Source organism: Pleurodeles waltl, chromosome 2_2 (genome assembly GCF_031143425.1).
Source record: "Pleurodeles waltl isolate 20211129_DDA chromosome 2_2, aPleWal1.hap1.20221129, whole genome shotgun sequence".
Lineage (NCBI taxonomy): Eukaryota > Metazoa > Chordata > Amphibia > Caudata > Salamandridae > Pleurodeles > Pleurodeles waltl.
Genome location: NC_090439.1, coordinates 1024136996 through 1024155359, shown reverse-complemented (window position 1 = coordinate 1024155359; position 18364 = coordinate 1024136996). Strand labels below are relative to the sequence as shown.

The following is an 18364-nucleotide window of genomic DNA, read 5'->3' as shown; positions in this document are numbered from 1 at the left end:
CCCTTTCGGGTGTGTGGGACCACTCATCCCCTCCCTCCTAGCACAGATGGCTCATCAGGAAATGCACACTACACCCCAGCTCCCTTTGTGTCACTGTCTAGTGAGAGGTGCAACCAGCCGAACTGTCAAACTGACTCAGACAGGGAACCCACAAACCGGCAGAGTCACAGAAGTGGTATAAGCAAAAAATGCTCACTTTCTAAAAGTGGCATTTTCAAACACACATTCTTAAAACCAACTTTACTAAAAGATGTGTTTGTAAATTGTGAGCTCAGAGACCCCAAACTCCACATGCCCATCCGCTCCCAAAGGGAATCTACACTTTAATCAGATTTAAAGGTAGCGGGACAGGTCTTGCAACAGTGAAAAACGAATTTGGCAATATTTAACTGTCAGGACATATAAAACACATTACTATAAGTCCTATCTTAGCCATACACTGCACCCTGCCCTTGGGGCTACCTAGGGCCTACCTTAAGAAAAGGGAAGGTTTAGGCCAGGCAAGTGGGTACACCTGCCAAGTTGAATTTACAGTTAAAACTGCACTCACAGACACTGCAATGGCAGGTCTGAGACATGATTACAGAGCTACTTATGTGGGTGCTACAATCAGTGCTGCAGGCCCACTAGTAGCATTTGATTTACAGCCCCTGGGCACCTATAGTGCACTGTACTAGGGACTTACTAATAAATCAAATATGCCAATCATAGATAAACCAATTACATACACATTTTGTAAAGGAGCACTTGCACTTTAGCACTGTTTAGCAGCGGTAAAGTGCCCAGAGTAACAAAAACAGCAAAATCGAATCCAGCACACATCAACAACCTGGGAAACAGAGGCAAAAAGTTAAGGGAGACCAAGGATGGAAAAGTTATTGTTGTTTGGACTCTGATGTTCCAATGACAGCCACAGTGTGTGTGTGCTCTGCACTTAAAATTGTATAGCATAAATAGTTTTACGCAATTGGTACGTATCTCTCTAGAAGGGCGACTGTAATGCGGCACAAAAACTGCACCAGTAGCATAGAGATCTATATGACAAAAATATGTGGCTACAGAGCACCATTATAGTTTAAAAGCACTGCAGTTGAAAGTGCCTTTGCCACATAGGAAAGCTATTTTTATATACTACTTAAATCATCTATACTGTACTTGGTAAGCCCACAGAGCTGAGTGCTTAATATATAAGAATTTGTCAGCCCCGTAGTGGAAATAATAGGCCTTCACTGTGAATATGTGCACAAAAGCTATTTTCACTGTTTAGGTAAAGCTACATTTTCCATTTAAAAAGTCTGCAGAAATAAAAGAAATATTTTATATTGGCACCTGGTAAAAGTAAAAAATATGCAAAGTTCTTTTTCACCTATTTTCAAAACAACTAACTCAATGGTAAAGGCACACAATGGAAATGCAATTTAAGAAAGTGTACTTTCTGTTGCCTGAGACATAACCAGTTTGCTTACCATCCCTACTCCAGAGGCTCAATGCACATTCCTGGCTCAGGGTTAATGGCCCTGCACCCAATGGCTTTACCACTGTGCCAAGGAAGACAACCGTGTTATCAACAAAGATTAGCCATCTGAGAGACGGACAGCAGCAGCTAGCAGACCATGTTTTCTTTTGACTCAGCAATGCTAAATGAAACTCACAAGAACTGCTCTCACTCGTCCTCAGGGCCATCCTGCACTCTGGAAACATCCCTCACAGGAGTGAAAGCCAGTTGGAGATTGACAAAGAGGAGAGCATCTCATTTGAATAGGGGAATGGGCACGAAAGGACCAGTACACACACATAAAGAGGAAGGGAAGAGCCATCATGGATTTAAGGCTTCTAGGATTTTTTTCATGAATCCAAAGATTAAGTGCTGAAGAAAGGAGGGGGGTAATGTAAATAAAAAATAAGCATGGCAGGGTGGTGTGAGTTATCCAGTGACTGGACGGTGAAGAAAAAAGGCTGGCACCTCACTTCCACATTATCAGAAAATTCCTGGACCTAGGAAAGAAAGATCTGTAAAGAAAAGAACTTCTGCATGAATGTTGGAAGAATGAATGAAGACACAAGGATTTTTGACTGCTTTGGCACTCACGGACTAGAATTGCTCTCTGTAAGAAATTGGGTTATTAGTTGTGTGGCTTGCACATGTAATAGGCCCACTATTTCTCCTTACTGGCAACAAAGCACCCTACTGTAATACATGATCAGTAGTCACTGGCCCGCAATAATAACACTCAATTAATGATTTGTCTAGTCAATGCTTTTTCTTTAGAAAAATAAAATTATATTTAGCACACACACACACACACACACACACACACACACACACACACACACACACACACACTACTAAATTCTAACCACTAATTTAAAAGTATATACATTAAGCAGATTCAAAATACAATAGATGACATAGCATAATCACCCTTGACCCCATAATGGGTCATATAAACATATAAGGTAAGTCTATTGGCTCAGTCAAAGGTTCAAGCTCAACATACCACATCTTAAAGATATCATGTTGTATGTAAATGCAATCATCAATAATAATTATGTGTAAATGCACTTACTAATGTGAATAAAGCTTAAGCAGTGAAAATCCAGAAGGACCATAGTTTGCTGAACACCACAAATATAGGGTCAGTTGTGCAAAGTTTCCTTGGGAGTATTCTGAACTCCTGCAGTTCCCCATACCTTAGTTTTAGCATTGGTGGTGCCCCCGTCCCATTTGGGGCCACCACAAGCAGAAAATTCACATGAAAAATAGCCCTGCAGGACATTCTGGGGCACTCTCTCATGGAGAGCTGTGAATTTTGTTTAGCGGCTTCACTCCAGCCTTTTGCTTGCCATATGGCCTTGCTTTGCACAACTTTTCCGTTTGTTTTGTTTTTTAGTTGGGGGTGCCCGGTCACACCAGGGCACCCCCATGCCTCCAGATGTTGGGGGCGGTCAAAGGAGGCCGCCTCTGCCTGCCCCGCTGCCACCTGCGTAGCCTGCACTTCTGCGGGTAGGAATCCCTTCACTTGGATGGCCATCTGCTCCCCACAGGCATGGGCCAAGGGAGCGGGGCAGGCATACTACTACTTGAATGGTCACCGTCCCCTTCTCTATATATACAGCCTGGGGAATAAGGTCCTCAAAGCCAATGGAGAGTCTGGGGTGGGGACCTCACGCATACCCCACTCTCTGGAAAAATTAAAGATCAGTCTTCTTGTACCGACTCCCCGGCCCGGGCCATGCCTGGTGATCATTTCAAGAAGGCAGTGGAGCCCTATGTTCTCTGCTCTGAAAAAAGGTCCCCAATCTTCAATTTGACATAACTCTGGCCCCATTGGGCTGATTAGGGTGATTTAAGCTCATTTTACTCCTGTGGTGAGCTCTAGTCTAGGAGCAGTTTCAGCAGACCTCCTCACTGCCAAAGTGGTGTTAGCTACAGGGAGATGGTTTTGGGGTATGCTGGGGCAGAGACCTTAGTCATTTTTGGGCTTCAGTGGGTTACTCCTTCCAGGTGTCCAAGACAGCCGCAGGGACCAGCAGCAAGGAGCACAAAAACAGCAATCAGGAAACAGCCTTGTGCACATGTTTTTAAAGGGGGGTGGAAGGTTCTGGAAGCCAGGCACCCCTGGCCTATCCAGGGGTGCCACATCCACTCTCTACCCCTGTCCCAATCCTCCTGCACAGCATGATGGGACAGTGCAGGATGGTGTCATCCAGGTGTCACATCTCCTCTGGGGGCGGACCTCCGCCCCTCACTGATATCACTGCCATGGCCTTTCTTACCAACTCTTCAAGGGGGGGGGGCTCCTGTATTGGCTCCAGAGGTCTGTGCTCTCTCTCTTGTTCAGTGGACCATCCCAGGTACAATGTGACAGCTGATTGATTGTTGCAGATCCTTTCTCCCGACCCCTTTCCTCCAATGGAGCTGAGTGAAGCTCTGTTAATTGCTCCCTTTGTGTGATGAGTGCTTTTGATATGTCACTGGACTTTGTAGGCCAAAGGTAAGCGAAACTGCACTGTATAATAAAGTCTCACTACTGGCAAAACAGTAAATCACACTCACCTTTCCTTTTAGTGTACACTAAGGGGCAGATTTATTACAAAAATCACACAGAGCAGCACAGCAAGTTACCTTGCTGTGCTGCATGATAGGGAAAAGGCAGGAATGCATCTCACTTAACATTGTGAGGGGCATTCCTGTCTTTTCCCTACGCTGACACACAGTGTGCTGCCTAGCACCAATGCAGGAACCCTTGCACCTTGGTGCAAGGGTGCCTGCGTTGCAAGCAGGATTGTTTTTGTGCAGGAAGGAGAACATTCCTGCACAAAACGAATCCTGAGAGGTATTTTCCTCTTTCTATGTGTGCTGCATTCTGAAGTAAAGAGGGGAAATAAAGATATTTCTCCTTGTTACACATCACCTGGGTAGATATAGCATTTTGATGCATTCACTGATCTACCATTAATAGGAATCTGGGAATGAGCCAAAATCCATTGGTTGATGCATGGAAGTACCCACACTCAACCCATGTAATGCCATCCTAGGGCAGCGTAACACGAAGCAGTGATTTGCGCTGCATTGCTTTACTGTAGATTTATCATGCCACGTGAGGCCATGCAAGACGGCCCTGAGTGGCTTGATAAATCTAACTAAAGAGTTGCATCATGCTTGCGCCCTGTTGTGTGGCACAAGAACGAAGCAAGTCCTTAATAAATATGTCCCTTTCATTATAAGGCATGTCCCAGGTGTATATCGAATCCTGCAGAGTCCTCTATGCGCTAGGCTACTTATGCACAGTTACTTGACTGCGCACAATGGTAGTCTCAAATGTGAAGCCCACATTCATGTGTACACACGTATGCATGTGTCCACATGTAAACAGCGAAGTGCCCCTTACCCTAGCTGCATCGCAGCAGCTTTATCTTATAATGCGGACACTGGCGGTAAACATGAGCAGTTAATTTGTCATATGATTACCATGGGTGAAACACATGTAGTGAGAGTCACCCACAGTATAAAGTCCAAAACCACTTGATCCAAAAAGCAAAAATAAATCTGGGTGTACTGAATGGACTGAACCCAATTGCAACACTCTCCAAAGGTCAAGTGGTTGGTGTCCTAATTGCCTGTTTCAGGGGCACAAAAAGCAGAAGGACTTTTCACCCTAAGAAGGGCTACCTGACTACTGTAGGTAGACCTGTCCCTTCAGGAGCCCTGGTTGGTGGGAGATCTGGTGCCTAGAAGTCTGCTCTTTGGACCTGATGGCTGCAGGAATAGCCAGGAGGAACTTTTCCAGACGTTTGGGAAAAGTGGGATTACTAATTATTTCCACCTGCAGAGGTTTTTTTGGTGCACTGAAAATGGGTTCAGTGAGACATAGCTGTATATGTTTCTGCCTTTGTGAAGCCCTGTTTGACTGCAACATCCTGGCTTTTCTTGCTAATGGATTCTGAAAACCAAAACAACTAAGGCCCATATTGGTCCACCTTGCTGTACTGACAAAATATAAAGTACAAAGATACACTATGGTAGTAGGGGTGATTGCAGCCGCACTTCTAGGCAGTACAACAATGATTAGAGACAGGTATATGAGATGAAGCAAAATCTGGTGCAGCTTGGCCCAGTGCCCTACTACCCAGGAGGCACAATCACGGGTATCCAAGTACCCAAGAACAAAATTGAAACAAATTGGCCACAGCACACAGAATATATTGTCCAATCATGTAGTGAGGATAAGGGATCCCCGGTGGTACGTTGAAGGTTTTGAAGAAGTATAGGTAAAGAGACAATCTTGAGTCTTGTTGCTAGATGGTGTCTTTAATTGTGGAAATTAGAAATCATGATGTCATCAGAGAAATACAGCCAACACGTGTTTCGTCACACAAGTGACTTCATCAAGGCTTCCAGTAGATAGTGGGCAGCTAAGTGGGCTAAGAGTAGTCACGCTGCCCGAGCAGTGGCAGGAAAGTTGGATGTTTGTAGAAATGAGGTGAGTTGTCTGAGAGCGTCTACTTTAGACGCTCTCAGACAACTCACCTCATTTCTACAAACAACGCAGCTCAGGTTTAACTCGAGGCTTATCAGGGCTTCATATACTTCAACCCACGCGCTCAACATCCAACTTTCCTGCCGCTGCTCGGGCAGCGTGACTACTCTTAGTTTTACTATTACAATAAGATCTTTTTCCTTTTTCTCCTACTTAAGCCCACTTAGCTGCCCACTATCTACTGGACACTGGGGCATTGCTACCACCATTGTTGCAGGGTGCTGCTTGTTGGGCTGTGCGGTCCAGCTCTTTCATGCTCACCTCAAAGCCCTCTCCGCCTCACCCTTCTCTTTTGCAGAGTCCCTCTCTGCTTCAGCCTTCTATTTTGCCAAGGCTCTCTCTTTCTCAGCTGTTCCTTCCCCTGCCTCCAATTTTAACAAGGTTAGTTGCAGTTTGGGCTCCCTCTCGGCCTTTCTGTTCTCCAGTGCCTCTGGAGACACACAGGAAGATGCACAGCTCTCTACTCAGGTTCACCTTTTGCTCCTCACAGCTTTATCCTCATCCTCAGATGTTCCTAACAAATGGTGAGCCTCCTGGTAGGTCCTGAGAGCCTTCTACAGCTACTCCTTCTTAGACTCCTCTTAGCTGGAATCTCCCTCTCCTTTCAGAATCTTCTGAGCTCAGCTGCAGTGAAGCTCTCCAGGCTGCTGAGCTCAAGCTCCATCCTTGTAGATAGGGTCACAGGCATGGACAGTGGTTCTGGAAAAAGAAGCCAATTAAGGATAAATTAAAAAGAGGTTGAATTTGGTATCAAACTACTTAAATGGGATTTAAGTGTTACACAAAATCACTGTATGGCACTGCACAAACATTAGTACTGAATCCCACCAATGTGAGAAATTGGGTCATTGGTTGGGGGTAGTTAAACCCTACTGAAGCAATAGCCGCTATCCTTGTCAGGGTGTAACACAAAAAGTCATTAAATTGACCTGTGCTTCACCCTCGGGTAGCTTGGCACAAAAGCAGTCAGGATTAACCTAAAGGCAATGTGTAAAGTAGTTATTCAGTACTTAAACAATAATAAAGTGAAAACAAAGCACAAGAAGAATCTCACTCCAATGTAGAAACATAGAGTAACATTTAATACATTATTTGACACTGCAACAAAAATACTGACAATAGACCCGAAGATATGAAGTTTTAAAGATTTATGTTAAGTATAGAGCCTAAAAGCACAGTGCAGGATCCAGTGAAAGTCACAAGTTCAGACTGACCAGATGGAATGCAGGCCGGATATGGGGACTAGGTTAGTCCAGCTGAAAATGCTACAGTCTAAAGTCCAGTGTGAAGAGTTCTGTTCACGGTGGAGGAGGGCACAGGGAGCATCACCAATGGTCCTTATTATAGTACGAAGAGCAGGCAGGGCATTGCTGATGTTGCTTACTGTAGCATTAAGATCCAGTCATGCGTTGAGGGTGGTTGTTGCTGGAAATCCACGTTGGCAGTCACTGTGGCTGTAAATACTTTAGTGTGAAGTGCAGATCTTGGGTTGCTGGTCATCGCTGGTGGTGGCTATAACGGCTACAGTGAGAAAAGTCAGAGCTTCATGTTGGCTGTCTGCGCGGGTGGAAAGATCTTGGTGCAAAGGGGCACGTTGGTGGTCACAGACAGACCAACACTTCAGGATTTCTCCTTTTCTTCAAGGAGGGGTTCAAGTGACATCACACAAAGGGTCTAAGTACCACACCATTGGTCCAGGACAGGAATTCAGTCCAGCAGAGGGCAGCAGGGCTCAGGCGGGTCCAGATGCAGTCCAGGCATGTCCAGTTGCAGCAGGGCAGCTGGGCAGTTCAAGAAGGGCCTCTGGAGCTTGTTGTGTCCCTGTAGCTCAGAAGAAGAGGACTGTTAGCTGACGCTTGGAGTCACTTTAGCCTGGGATTAAGGGTGTAGGTCCAGTTCCTCCTCAGCAAGTAGGACAGGCCCCAAGCAGCAGGCAGGAGGGCATCCTTCTTCTGTAGTATCCACAGGTCTATGGATGTACTGAAGAACGCATCTGAGAGTCCACTTTTATACCTGATGCCCACTTTGAAGGAGGACACGCTTCTGAAGTTTTCCTTCCATGGAACTTCCTGCCTCCCTGTCCTGGTCTCAGTCTGCCTGGAGGTTCAGTAGGCTAGTGTGAAGTTTTTTGTGTGTGATCTAAGCCAGTGCTTATGAAATGCAGGTTTGGTAGGTGACAGCTTTGCCCCAAATCCTGCCTGAGATGGCCCATCCTGCCAAAACCCAGACCCTCTATTGTGACACTGTCTGGGAGCAATACACAAAGGCCAACTGCCAACTACACTTAATCATGTGACCCAGGAACAGTCAGCAGGCACCAAATGGTTAGGGCAAGAAAATGTAAACTTTCAAAAAATTGCATTTTCAGAATTGGGACCTAAAACCGGATTTTACCTTTGAAGATGGTTTTAAATTAAAATTCTTCAGAAGCAAAACTTGACTTTCCTACCTGCTCCCAATCAAAAGTTATCACTTTTTCAGTACCAAGACATGTAAAACTTAAAAATACATGTCCAACTTTTTGAATACATTGCACCCTGCTCTATGGGCTGTTTAGGAGCTACCCTAAGATTGACATATATGTATTATATAGGAAGTTGTATTATGCAGAATGGTTTATTTTGCCAGGTGAAAATTGGCAGTTTCAAACTGCACACATAGGCTGCAATGACAGACCTGAAAAATGTTTAAAAGGGTTACTTAAGTGAGTGGCACAAGAAGTGTTGCAGACCCACTGCTAGCATTTAATTTACAGGTCCTAGGTACTTGTATTACCTCTTTACTATGGGTGTATAAGTAATTAAATGTGCTAAGTGGATTTCAGACAATTGTACCATGTTTAAATGAGAAAGCACAAGCACTTTAGCACTGGTAACCAGTGGTAAAGTGCGCATAGTCCTAAAAGCCAACAAAAACCAATTCAAGAAAATATGAAAGGTGAAGACAAAAGGATTGAGGATGACCATACAGAGAGCCAGGTCCAAAAGATGTTATTACAGAGGTGAAACAGGTGAGAGGTGTAATAGAGACACAGAACCTACAGGAAAGTGACAGGAAAAATCCAGAAGGAGGGAACAACTGAGACAGTAAGACAGATGAGAGGTGATGGAGGCAGAGATGACAAAGAAGAGAAGACTGGTAAAAGACAGCTCAGAGTGAACACATTAGACTAAAGTGAGAGAGAGAGAGACCAATGGAAAAGAAACAGACTCTAAAGAGACAACTGAGAGATTTGGGTGGATAGGCAGTAGGAAATAGAAAGATTACAAACTAATAAGAGAGAGGTGGCAGCAGTATCAGGAGAGTTGATAAAGAGAAAGACAGGTAAGAGTCAATTAATGGAATAGACAAGCGGGAGGCAGGGGGTATAAAGAGAAGTAGACAACTTATAGACAAGATATAGAGAGACAGCCAAGGAAAGACAGTTGACAGATAAAAAGATACCAAGATGCAGAGAGAGGTGAGAAAGTAAAAGGTGAGATAGGCAGAGAGGTGGCAAACAGGTGAGAGTAAGAGTTAGGTAAGAAATTTAGCCACCACCCAGAAAAACATAATAAACCCTGGCACATCTGAAAAATAGGCATCGAGGGGTGAGTACATGGTTCCCACTACATTTGTTTTATTCAGAATGCCCTAGAAACCTCAAAAAAAGGACATAAATTACACATTTTCCTCACATTACTGTGAGGGGAACTTCTGGAATCTGCAGGGATCCACAACATTTTTACAACCCAGCATTTCCACACTTCTCCTGGGGAAAATGGTACAGGCCTGAGCAGGTCGTCCATCCCTTCTTTTTTCCCCATTCTTCTTCTCTGATGTCCAGTGGGCTTTCGGCCTCTCCACGGTTGTTGGGGCAAAACACTGTTGTGGTATGGTTACAACCCGATGCCTGGACAGGGTTCCCTAGCTCTTTCTTGTTTTAGATAACTGGAGATTTTTGGTACTGTGATACAAGTTATGGGGGGCTGAAATCGATGCAATAGATCAATCATAGGGATATTGAGGATTTGCAAGTTGTTGGACTTACCCCGAAGAATACAATCAGCTCATGTCACTTAGAAGGTTGTAATTCAAATAATTTCCACTTATTAAAAACCGTTTTATCTAGCACCACCAAAAAGGAGAGCTTAATTGAGTTCGCTATTAAACAAATTTCGGGATGTTTGTATCATATGGCATCCCACACTGTAAGCCTCTTCAGAAATTACGTCACTCTCCCATATATGTTCATGTATTAGAACTCTATATTCTTGAAACGGCCCTTATTGTTTTACTAATTATATATTTTTTTATTTCTAGAAAATATTACATTTTTCAATGGCGTTTTCAAAAATGTGGAAAGTGTGACATTATTCTTTGGTAAGTATAACATATTTTAAATTATTTAAAAATATTAATTACATAATAAAGTTGTTAGAGCACAGAATGGGAACGGTATTGTTGACAGGTTTATCAAGTGGAAAGGAGGCAGCAAGAAAGCTGTACATGGCACTATTTTTTCAAATATATGCCAATACATCCAGCCAAGGACTTTTTGAAAAGAATATGAAACGGTGTAGAAGAGAATATTTTCCGAAATTCTGCAACAATGAACTTCACAAAGACAATTATGGTTTCAAAGTCGAACAGCCACATTCTTCAAATTGGCATTTTTGCACATTGTCCCAAGCGGTCTGCTTGATGGCAGAACACCCCTTATTTACGGAGGAATGAGTGCCATAATACACCCACATGGCCTTCAATCACACGCGCCACAGACTACGATAACCAATTTTGCCAACAGGTCCAGAATGGATTTCAACTAATGACTTGTGTTTACCTGTAACACATCCCTTACAAGTGTGTAAAGGAAAGCAAACACACTGCACACAGGGACATTGCAGGGTGAGCTCGTTGGTCAAACGTATAGTTAGACATAGAAGAAATCTGTGTGTAAATAAAACTGACAAATCAATCAATGGAAAATCGAGAAGAACCTAACAGTGTGCAATGCTGGGTAGCACATAACACTAACACCAGGGGGAGCTTTTAGTACTACATGTGGGGCCAAGTTATTTATCTTTAATGCAACAGGTTCCAGAACGTAAAAAAGTTGACCTGCGACATAAAAGGACCCCATATTTATAGAGTCATCTGCCCATGACAATATCGGAAGCACTCACACTAAAAATGGCCGCTTTGCATGACACACAACTTCACGCAATAACTTTGTACTAGAAACCACCCTCAAGTGTACATTTCTTTGTGTAGCAAAGGGGTCAGACATGTTTTAAGGTGAAGCATACATGTTACATGTAGGTACAGCAGGTGATACACCACTAAACAACTTGCTTGCCCCTGGTTAGACATGGCATTAGGACTTGGGACAAAGTAAGATAAAGCAAGTTTAGTACAATTGGGTTTGCACCAAAACCTGAGGTGTTAGAGCTTTACTTCCCCAGACGCAGGTTGAGGGTCAACTGTCAGTGGAAAATAGCTTTAGCACATGAACGTTGATTCTTTGGTGTTGTTTGCTCTACATTACAATGCTTTGTGTCAGTTTGAGTTGTCAAAATGTCAGTGTAAACCTTTAGTAAATCTGGGCTGTGGTGTTTTATAGAAAGAACCACTGGTAACGCTGAGTTTCATTAATGAATATTCATGTATTCTGAGTGTTGAGTTTGCGTAGAAAATGTGTTAACATAGATAAAAATAATGCACGCATTTGATGTTGCGCCCATGTGAGTGGCCGTCAATGTTCACAAAGCGTACATATTAATTGCTTATCAATGTAAAATGTTGGGCTCATGTACGATTAATGTAGTAATATTAAGAGTTATGCTTTACGTATTAGCTTTATTAATCGTAGGACTTAACTAAGCGAGGTCTTGGCCTAGTTTCATGTCAAGCTGCATTTCTTAGGCATTTTATAAATTGGTTGCTTAGAGAATTACATTGTGATTTTCCACTGTACTGACCATGTGCTCGTAGCTGAAGTTAATTCTCATGAGAAACTGCTTGCTAGAAGATGCTGTACTTGCTAGTGAAACAATGTTTATTGTAGTATGTGTAAGACTGACCTTCCCAGGAGAAGACAATGGATGCACTGACTGGAGTATAAGCTGCAACAATATTGATACCTGACAAGCTGAATGACGGGAGAGGGAGAAGAGAAGCCAATCGTCGACATGTGAACCGTGTAGTAGTAAAACTTTAGATAGGGAATTTATTCTCATTGGACTAAATGTCAACATGTGATTCTTTGACCAATGAGGACTTGGGAAGTAGATTTAGGAAATCTAACTCAGCCAGACTGCACCAAGAGGAGAGAGGCCATTAGCTATTTTCTTCTTAATTGTCTTGAGAGTTTAGCTCTATTCTTTTCTGAACTGCATGACGAAACTTTGCTTTTCTGAACTTTGATGCTGAATCCTGATGTCTTGCTGACTGAACTGATGTCCTATTGACGAAGATTGTCACAGCTTGCTGAACCATATTGAGGACAGGTATAATAAGACGTCACTGATTATGGTGGTCATTATGTCCCTGGCGGTATTACTACGCCAGGGCCAAAACGACGGGAGCACCGCCAACAGGCTGGTGGTGCCTCCCCGCGTATTTTGACCCACCGCCGGGGCTGGCGGTTTTCCGCCACAATGGCCCCGGCAGTTGTAATCCGCCAGGGCAGCGCTGCTTGCAGTGCTGCCCAGGGGATTACGAGTCCCCGACCGCCAGCCTTTTTCTGGTGGTATGGGGAGTCGTGGAGCCCCTGGGGGCCCCTGCACTGCCCATGCCGCTGGCATGGGCAGTGCAGGGGCCCCCTGACAGGACCCCATGCAGCTTTTCACTGCCTGCTGTCCGCCGGCTCCATTTGGAGCCGGCTCCCATGTTGCGGCCCACATCCCCGCTGGGCCGGCGGGCGGAAACTTTGTTTCCGCCCGCCGGCCCAGCGGGGATGCCCAAATGGGCACCGCAGGAGTGCGGCCACACTGGCGGCTGCACGGCGGTTACAGCTTGACAGGCGGCTACTGTTGTAATGAGGCCCTATGTGTTTTTGCTTTGTTTCTAGGTACCAACAGCTATTTTGATAGAGCTCTAGTTAGATGTTTTTCCAAAGTTGTGTGACTAAATTGTTTTGCAGGAAGTCCAAACATGCTATTCTAATCGGATAATAGGTAGGGTCCTCACTGATGAAGTTTGTTATATGCATTAACAGTTGATGTCTTTTCTTTGCTGAATCTAAATGTATGTTATTTCGTTTGTGCAATTATTCTTGCTGTTAATTTGTACTGTAACCTTAGAATGTGTAGCAGCTCAATCTTTGATTAGATTGCGAATCTTTCACCGCTTTGGTCAGCCAGTGTTGTTTCTATATGTTTGTCATTTGATTTTGAGGCTAGGTTATGTGACATCAGCATTGTTAATATAGGGAAATAAACATTCTAACTTTTACATAAAGGTGTGGTAATTCATGACTGCAAGGTCATGGTGTGTAGAAATTACTGACTTTTACTGATTATTGGTGTCATTGATTGCTATTTGTCATTGATTTGTATTGGTACAGGGTTATATGGTGGGAAAAACTTTAAGCGCAGTCAAAAGGTCCTTTGGCCTATACACGTCTCCCTTGTAAGTTTACTTAATAAAGTCTGATGCGCCAACAGAGATGGTAGCAGGGATTGATGGTTTGTCTTTTTAAGAACCCATCATATAGTCCAGAGAAAGGTAGTGAGAAATAACAGGTGTTCCCAGAGATGGTAGTGGGGTAAGAGTTAATATCCTACAAAGTGCAAAATAATTCGCGGATTTGGAGAAATTGGTGAAATTTTGGGTTTTTCCAGATTCGATGATACAAAGCAGAAAGAAATTGTGCCCCTAAGCACTTAAGATGACTTTCCCAGAACCTTGGAGCTTGCTAAAGATCTGTTTGAGGATGTTCTCAGAATTCTAGTGATGGTGTGAGTGAAGTAGGTTTTGCGCTTGCAGAGCTTATGCAAATCACAGGTGAATTGTGATATTTGTGAGGGTTTAGGGAGTTTGCGTACTCCAAATGAAGTTGTAGACAGAGTGTGCATTCTCTGAAGTGTGAGAGTAGGGATGTCGTTGAACGTCACATGTGTGTGGCACTTTGTGCTCAGAAATTGTCCATGTGGTTGTTGGTATATGGACCCTGCGTGGTCTAAGACTCCAGAGTATATTGAAAAGTGTACGAGGCACTTGTTTTTTTCTTTAAATTGTCTGGTTTAGTAGGTCAATCGGGCATGGACGACAAGTCAGAGTGTGAGTCAAAGTGAGTGAAATACATTTTCAACTGAGATCTGGCGAGTCCTATGTGCACCAAGATAGACCCACTGATCAGTTGAGAGTCAAATTTTGCTTGCAAATCACGAAAGTGAGAAAGAAGGAGTAGCTGCTAGAGTGAAACGCCATCAGTGAAAAATCCGTAAAGTTTTCTGAAACGATTGTGTTACCCTACCTGTAGTAAACAGGTAAATTGGGTTTTGATTTTGTTTAGTGCTATCAATATATTGCATTAGTTTAGTGTGAATCTGAGTTTGGGAGGACAAGTTGCAAGACTTTGTCAGCCGCAGTACTTGTGAGTATGACATCATTGGAGTCACGCTGGGATAGGTTGGTTGGTGAGAAAGGATTGGCAGCCGTTCGTGAAACGCAATTGGTTGAGAAGGTGGGTGAAGAGATTTCTGGGATTAAAAGTCACTTCCTGATTTGATTTGAATAACATAAAGGTCGCAAAAATGAACATTTTCAAAGCTTTAAAGAGTGTTTTAAGGTGAGATATGTCCATTACATAGAGTATAGGGGAGATTGCACCACCAGAAGGTACACCAGTTTACATTGTAATCGAAGATCAGGATGTCGCGCCATGTCTTTGGCTGAAACAGTGGTGCAAAGTGACAGAGAAGGATGGGAGTGTGGCATTTCCTGCCCACGGAACATTCAATTTGAGGAGTTTAGGATCTTAGGAGGGTGTTGTATGCTCAGAAACCCCCTTCGAGACTAGCACAGTTCGAGACATTAGCAATCTGGGAGTTAGTAGCAATGTTAGCAACAGGAAGAGAAATTTGAAAGGTGGGTGAGAAAGGCAGAAAAGACACTAGTGGAGGTTAGATGGGACAATGCTCAGAAATTGTGGAGAGCCAAGACTTTACAGGGGATTAAGTTGTTTCCTGCGATTACACAGGGCAGCGAGGGAGAAGGAAGAAAAGCTACCAGGAAAACTAGCAGAAGCCCTTCCGAGAGTAGGGAAAGGGAGAAAAGGAGTCTAGGAGATCTTTTACACTTGAGGAAGAGTCAGACCTTGATGAGTTTGTTTTACAGTTATTGGGAAATCGTTCCCCACCATATGCCGCACAAGAGGATGGTCCGAGCATTAGTGTAAATCCTTCAGCACCGACACAGGTTAACGTAACAATGAGTCCAGTGCAGATCAATCCTAGCATGACACAGAGCCCTATGCAGGGTAGTCTTAATGCACCTTTTACTCCGGTAGCAGCAAATCAGGTGCCACAGTCGAGTGTCCCGAGGATTTACACTGATGTACCAATTGTGGAAACTGCTGCAAACCTAATAGTGCAGACAGAACATGTTTTACCAAAAGCGATGTTGGTTCAGACAGAGCCAACTTCACTTTTAGTGCCGAAAGTGCAGTCACAAACAATGCCAAAGTGCACTCTGATAACAGGGACCCAGACAGAGACATCTGTATTGATGAGTCAGAAAATGGTAACTATACACCCACATGACTTGAGTGTTCGACCAAGCCCAGATCCCTTATCTGTACCTGTTACGATTGGTCCAGTTGTACCTTTGTTCGCACAAGAGAAAAACTGTGCAAATGGACAGAGAGTCCTGAGTCAGAGTTAAATGACGGGAGGACTTAAAGAGAATGACGGATCGAGATCATTGATAGACCTTAGCCCATTTGGTGTTCCTCCGGATACTGTCATAGGGTCGAATGTTAGTCAGAGCCTGAAATGACTGACTCTGAAGTTCCCAAATGCAGTGGTACAACAGGTGCCACATGCCCATGCCAACAATATTTTGCTGCAAGGTTTGACTGCCCAACAACTGACTTAATTGTTAGAAAAGCTGAATACCCCCACAGAGTGCTCCTGTGGGAGAGGAGTACGAGATCTACACAAGACTAGGAATGGAAGCGGGTGAGCTCATTGAAGGAACTATGGGAGTGAACACATTAGAGTCGTACACAGAAGCAGAATTGAGATATCTGAGCCCGAAAATTACGGGAGAAGTGAGCAATGTGCATCAAAGGTTAGCAGACCTGGCAGAGAAGTACAGCATAGAAATAGAGAAGACAAAGCATTTGAAAAGGCGTTACAGGTTAGATTTTGACACCAAAGATTTTGAACACATGAGATCTGCAAGAATGAAGGCATACCTTAGGGAGTTACTCCAAAGCGTCCAGGCATGGGGAGCATTAAACAAATGGGAAGGCAGATTGGCAAAGAAAAGAGATAGAAGAAAAAGGGATTTTGCAGAACTGACTGCAAATGTGCAGCAGGGTAAGAGAGATTCCAGGAGGGAATTTTGTCATGTCCTTTGGATCAGAAGTGACATTCTGTTGTTTACAAATGACTATCCCAGGTTGAGAGAGAAGCCAGTAGAATGGTAGAACCAGACAGACAGATTTGTGAAACTTGCAAAGTGCCTGTGGGAAGACTTTAACATTCTGTTAGAGATAGTAGTTCCAGCTGATTTATGGATGGAGTGCAAGAGGAGTATAGATTTGCCAACAAACGAACTGAAGAGAGATCCGAGTACGGGTGCTCCATCTCCTGAAGTAATGAAATATTACCATAAAGTGATCAAATTTTTGACAACAAGAATTTTGCCCAAAAACATTGACAGGCAGAGAATAGACAGGACAGCTCAGGAAGCAAAGGAGTCAATACATGCATATCATGAGAGATTGTTGCAGGCATTTAAGCATTACAGTGGTACAGAAATGATTGAGCCAAAAGATATGATTTATTTGCGTTCAGATTTGTGGAAGGATTGAGACCTGAAATTAACCAGATGATTAAGAGTCATTTGATTTGCTGGCAAGCAAAGCCGGTTGATGAGGTATCTCAGTATACAAAGTACTGCAGTGCCGAGATTGAGTTGAAGCAGAGAAAACTGAAGGAAAAGGCAATGGTGATGCAGATTAAAGCGGCACCAACAGGGATGCAGGGAAATTTTCCATAGCAACAGCAGCAGCAGGGAAAAATGGTGTTTCAAAATTAGATGAGAGGTAGCGGTGGTGGAGGAATGGGTAATGGAAATCGTAGCCCTGATTTGAATACTGTAGTGGTTCAGAATGATGTGCACGGAATGAAGAGAGTGTTGCCTTGTGTCGCGAGCGGAGCAGTCGGACATTGGAAGCGGGAGTGTCTGATGATGGTGCAGGAAGGTGTCGTGCAGCAAACACATGACATCAACTCGTTCCAAAATATGAGAGGATCGAGAATGAGAGGTCATAATCTGAATTTTCATAATAATGTGAACCAAATGCAGAATTTTCAACCCATGCAGCAGGTGCAAAGGCCACGTGTGTAAATGACACAGTTGCAGCCAATGCAATGGTAGGTTCAGATGGTACCTAGACAGCAAATTCAAATACCTCAAGCCCCTATGGAACAGCAGCAGGAGATGCTTCCTCAACAGGTCACAGCTCAGAGGTCTAACCACAGTAATAACACAGTTCACCAATTCCCGTTACACAGTAAGAATGGAATAAACGATGATTGGGTGGGCAAGAGTTTGGTTGAAGAGGAATGTGTGCTTTCAGCTTCTTTAGAAGTAGATCAGAAAGGCCCGTATGTGAAGGAAAAGGTAATGGGTCACAAGGTTTCATTCTTGGTTAACACTGGAGCCTCACGCTCTACAGTGAGAACCGCTGAAGTTCCGAGCTTGCCCCTTTCAGGAAAGATAGTCCAGATTGTAGGAGTAGCGAATCAGTATTTGACTAACCCAATTACAGAACCTGTTCAGGTTAAAATTGGCAATTTTAAAGGATTGCACAAATTTGTCATCTGTGATTCAAGTCCAGTATCCCTACTGGGAAGAGAATTGCTGGTAAAACCAGGTGTTCGATCACTTATTCAAACGATGGAATCGAGATACAGACAAATAGTGATGATGAAGATGACCCAGCTCCAGAGACTGAGTGTGAGACTATAAATGAGGAGTACCCCCTGATAAAGTTATTTCCAGTATTCACTGTGAAGGAGCTTCCTCTCGATTTACAGAGAACGGTTAAAGAGAAAGTGTGGGATTTGACAGGGAAAGAAATTGGCCTGATAAAGGGAGTTGAGCCA

General features: G+C 43.7%; 1 protein-coding gene across 2 annotated transcripts in view; it reads left to right on the top strand.

Annotated features, from left to right (window-relative positions):
- The window catches only part of OC90 (otoconin 90), a 443355-nt gene that overhangs the window by 59296 nt on the left and 365695 nt on the right, over positions 1-18364 (top strand). For both annotated transcript variants that reach the window (XM_069220767.1, XM_069220766.1), the window contains exon 4: positions 10344-10403. In XM_069220767.1, the coding sequence (XP_069076868.1) occupies positions 10344-10403 (60 nt within the window). The remainder of the gene's footprint in view (positions 1-10343; positions 10404-18364) is intronic.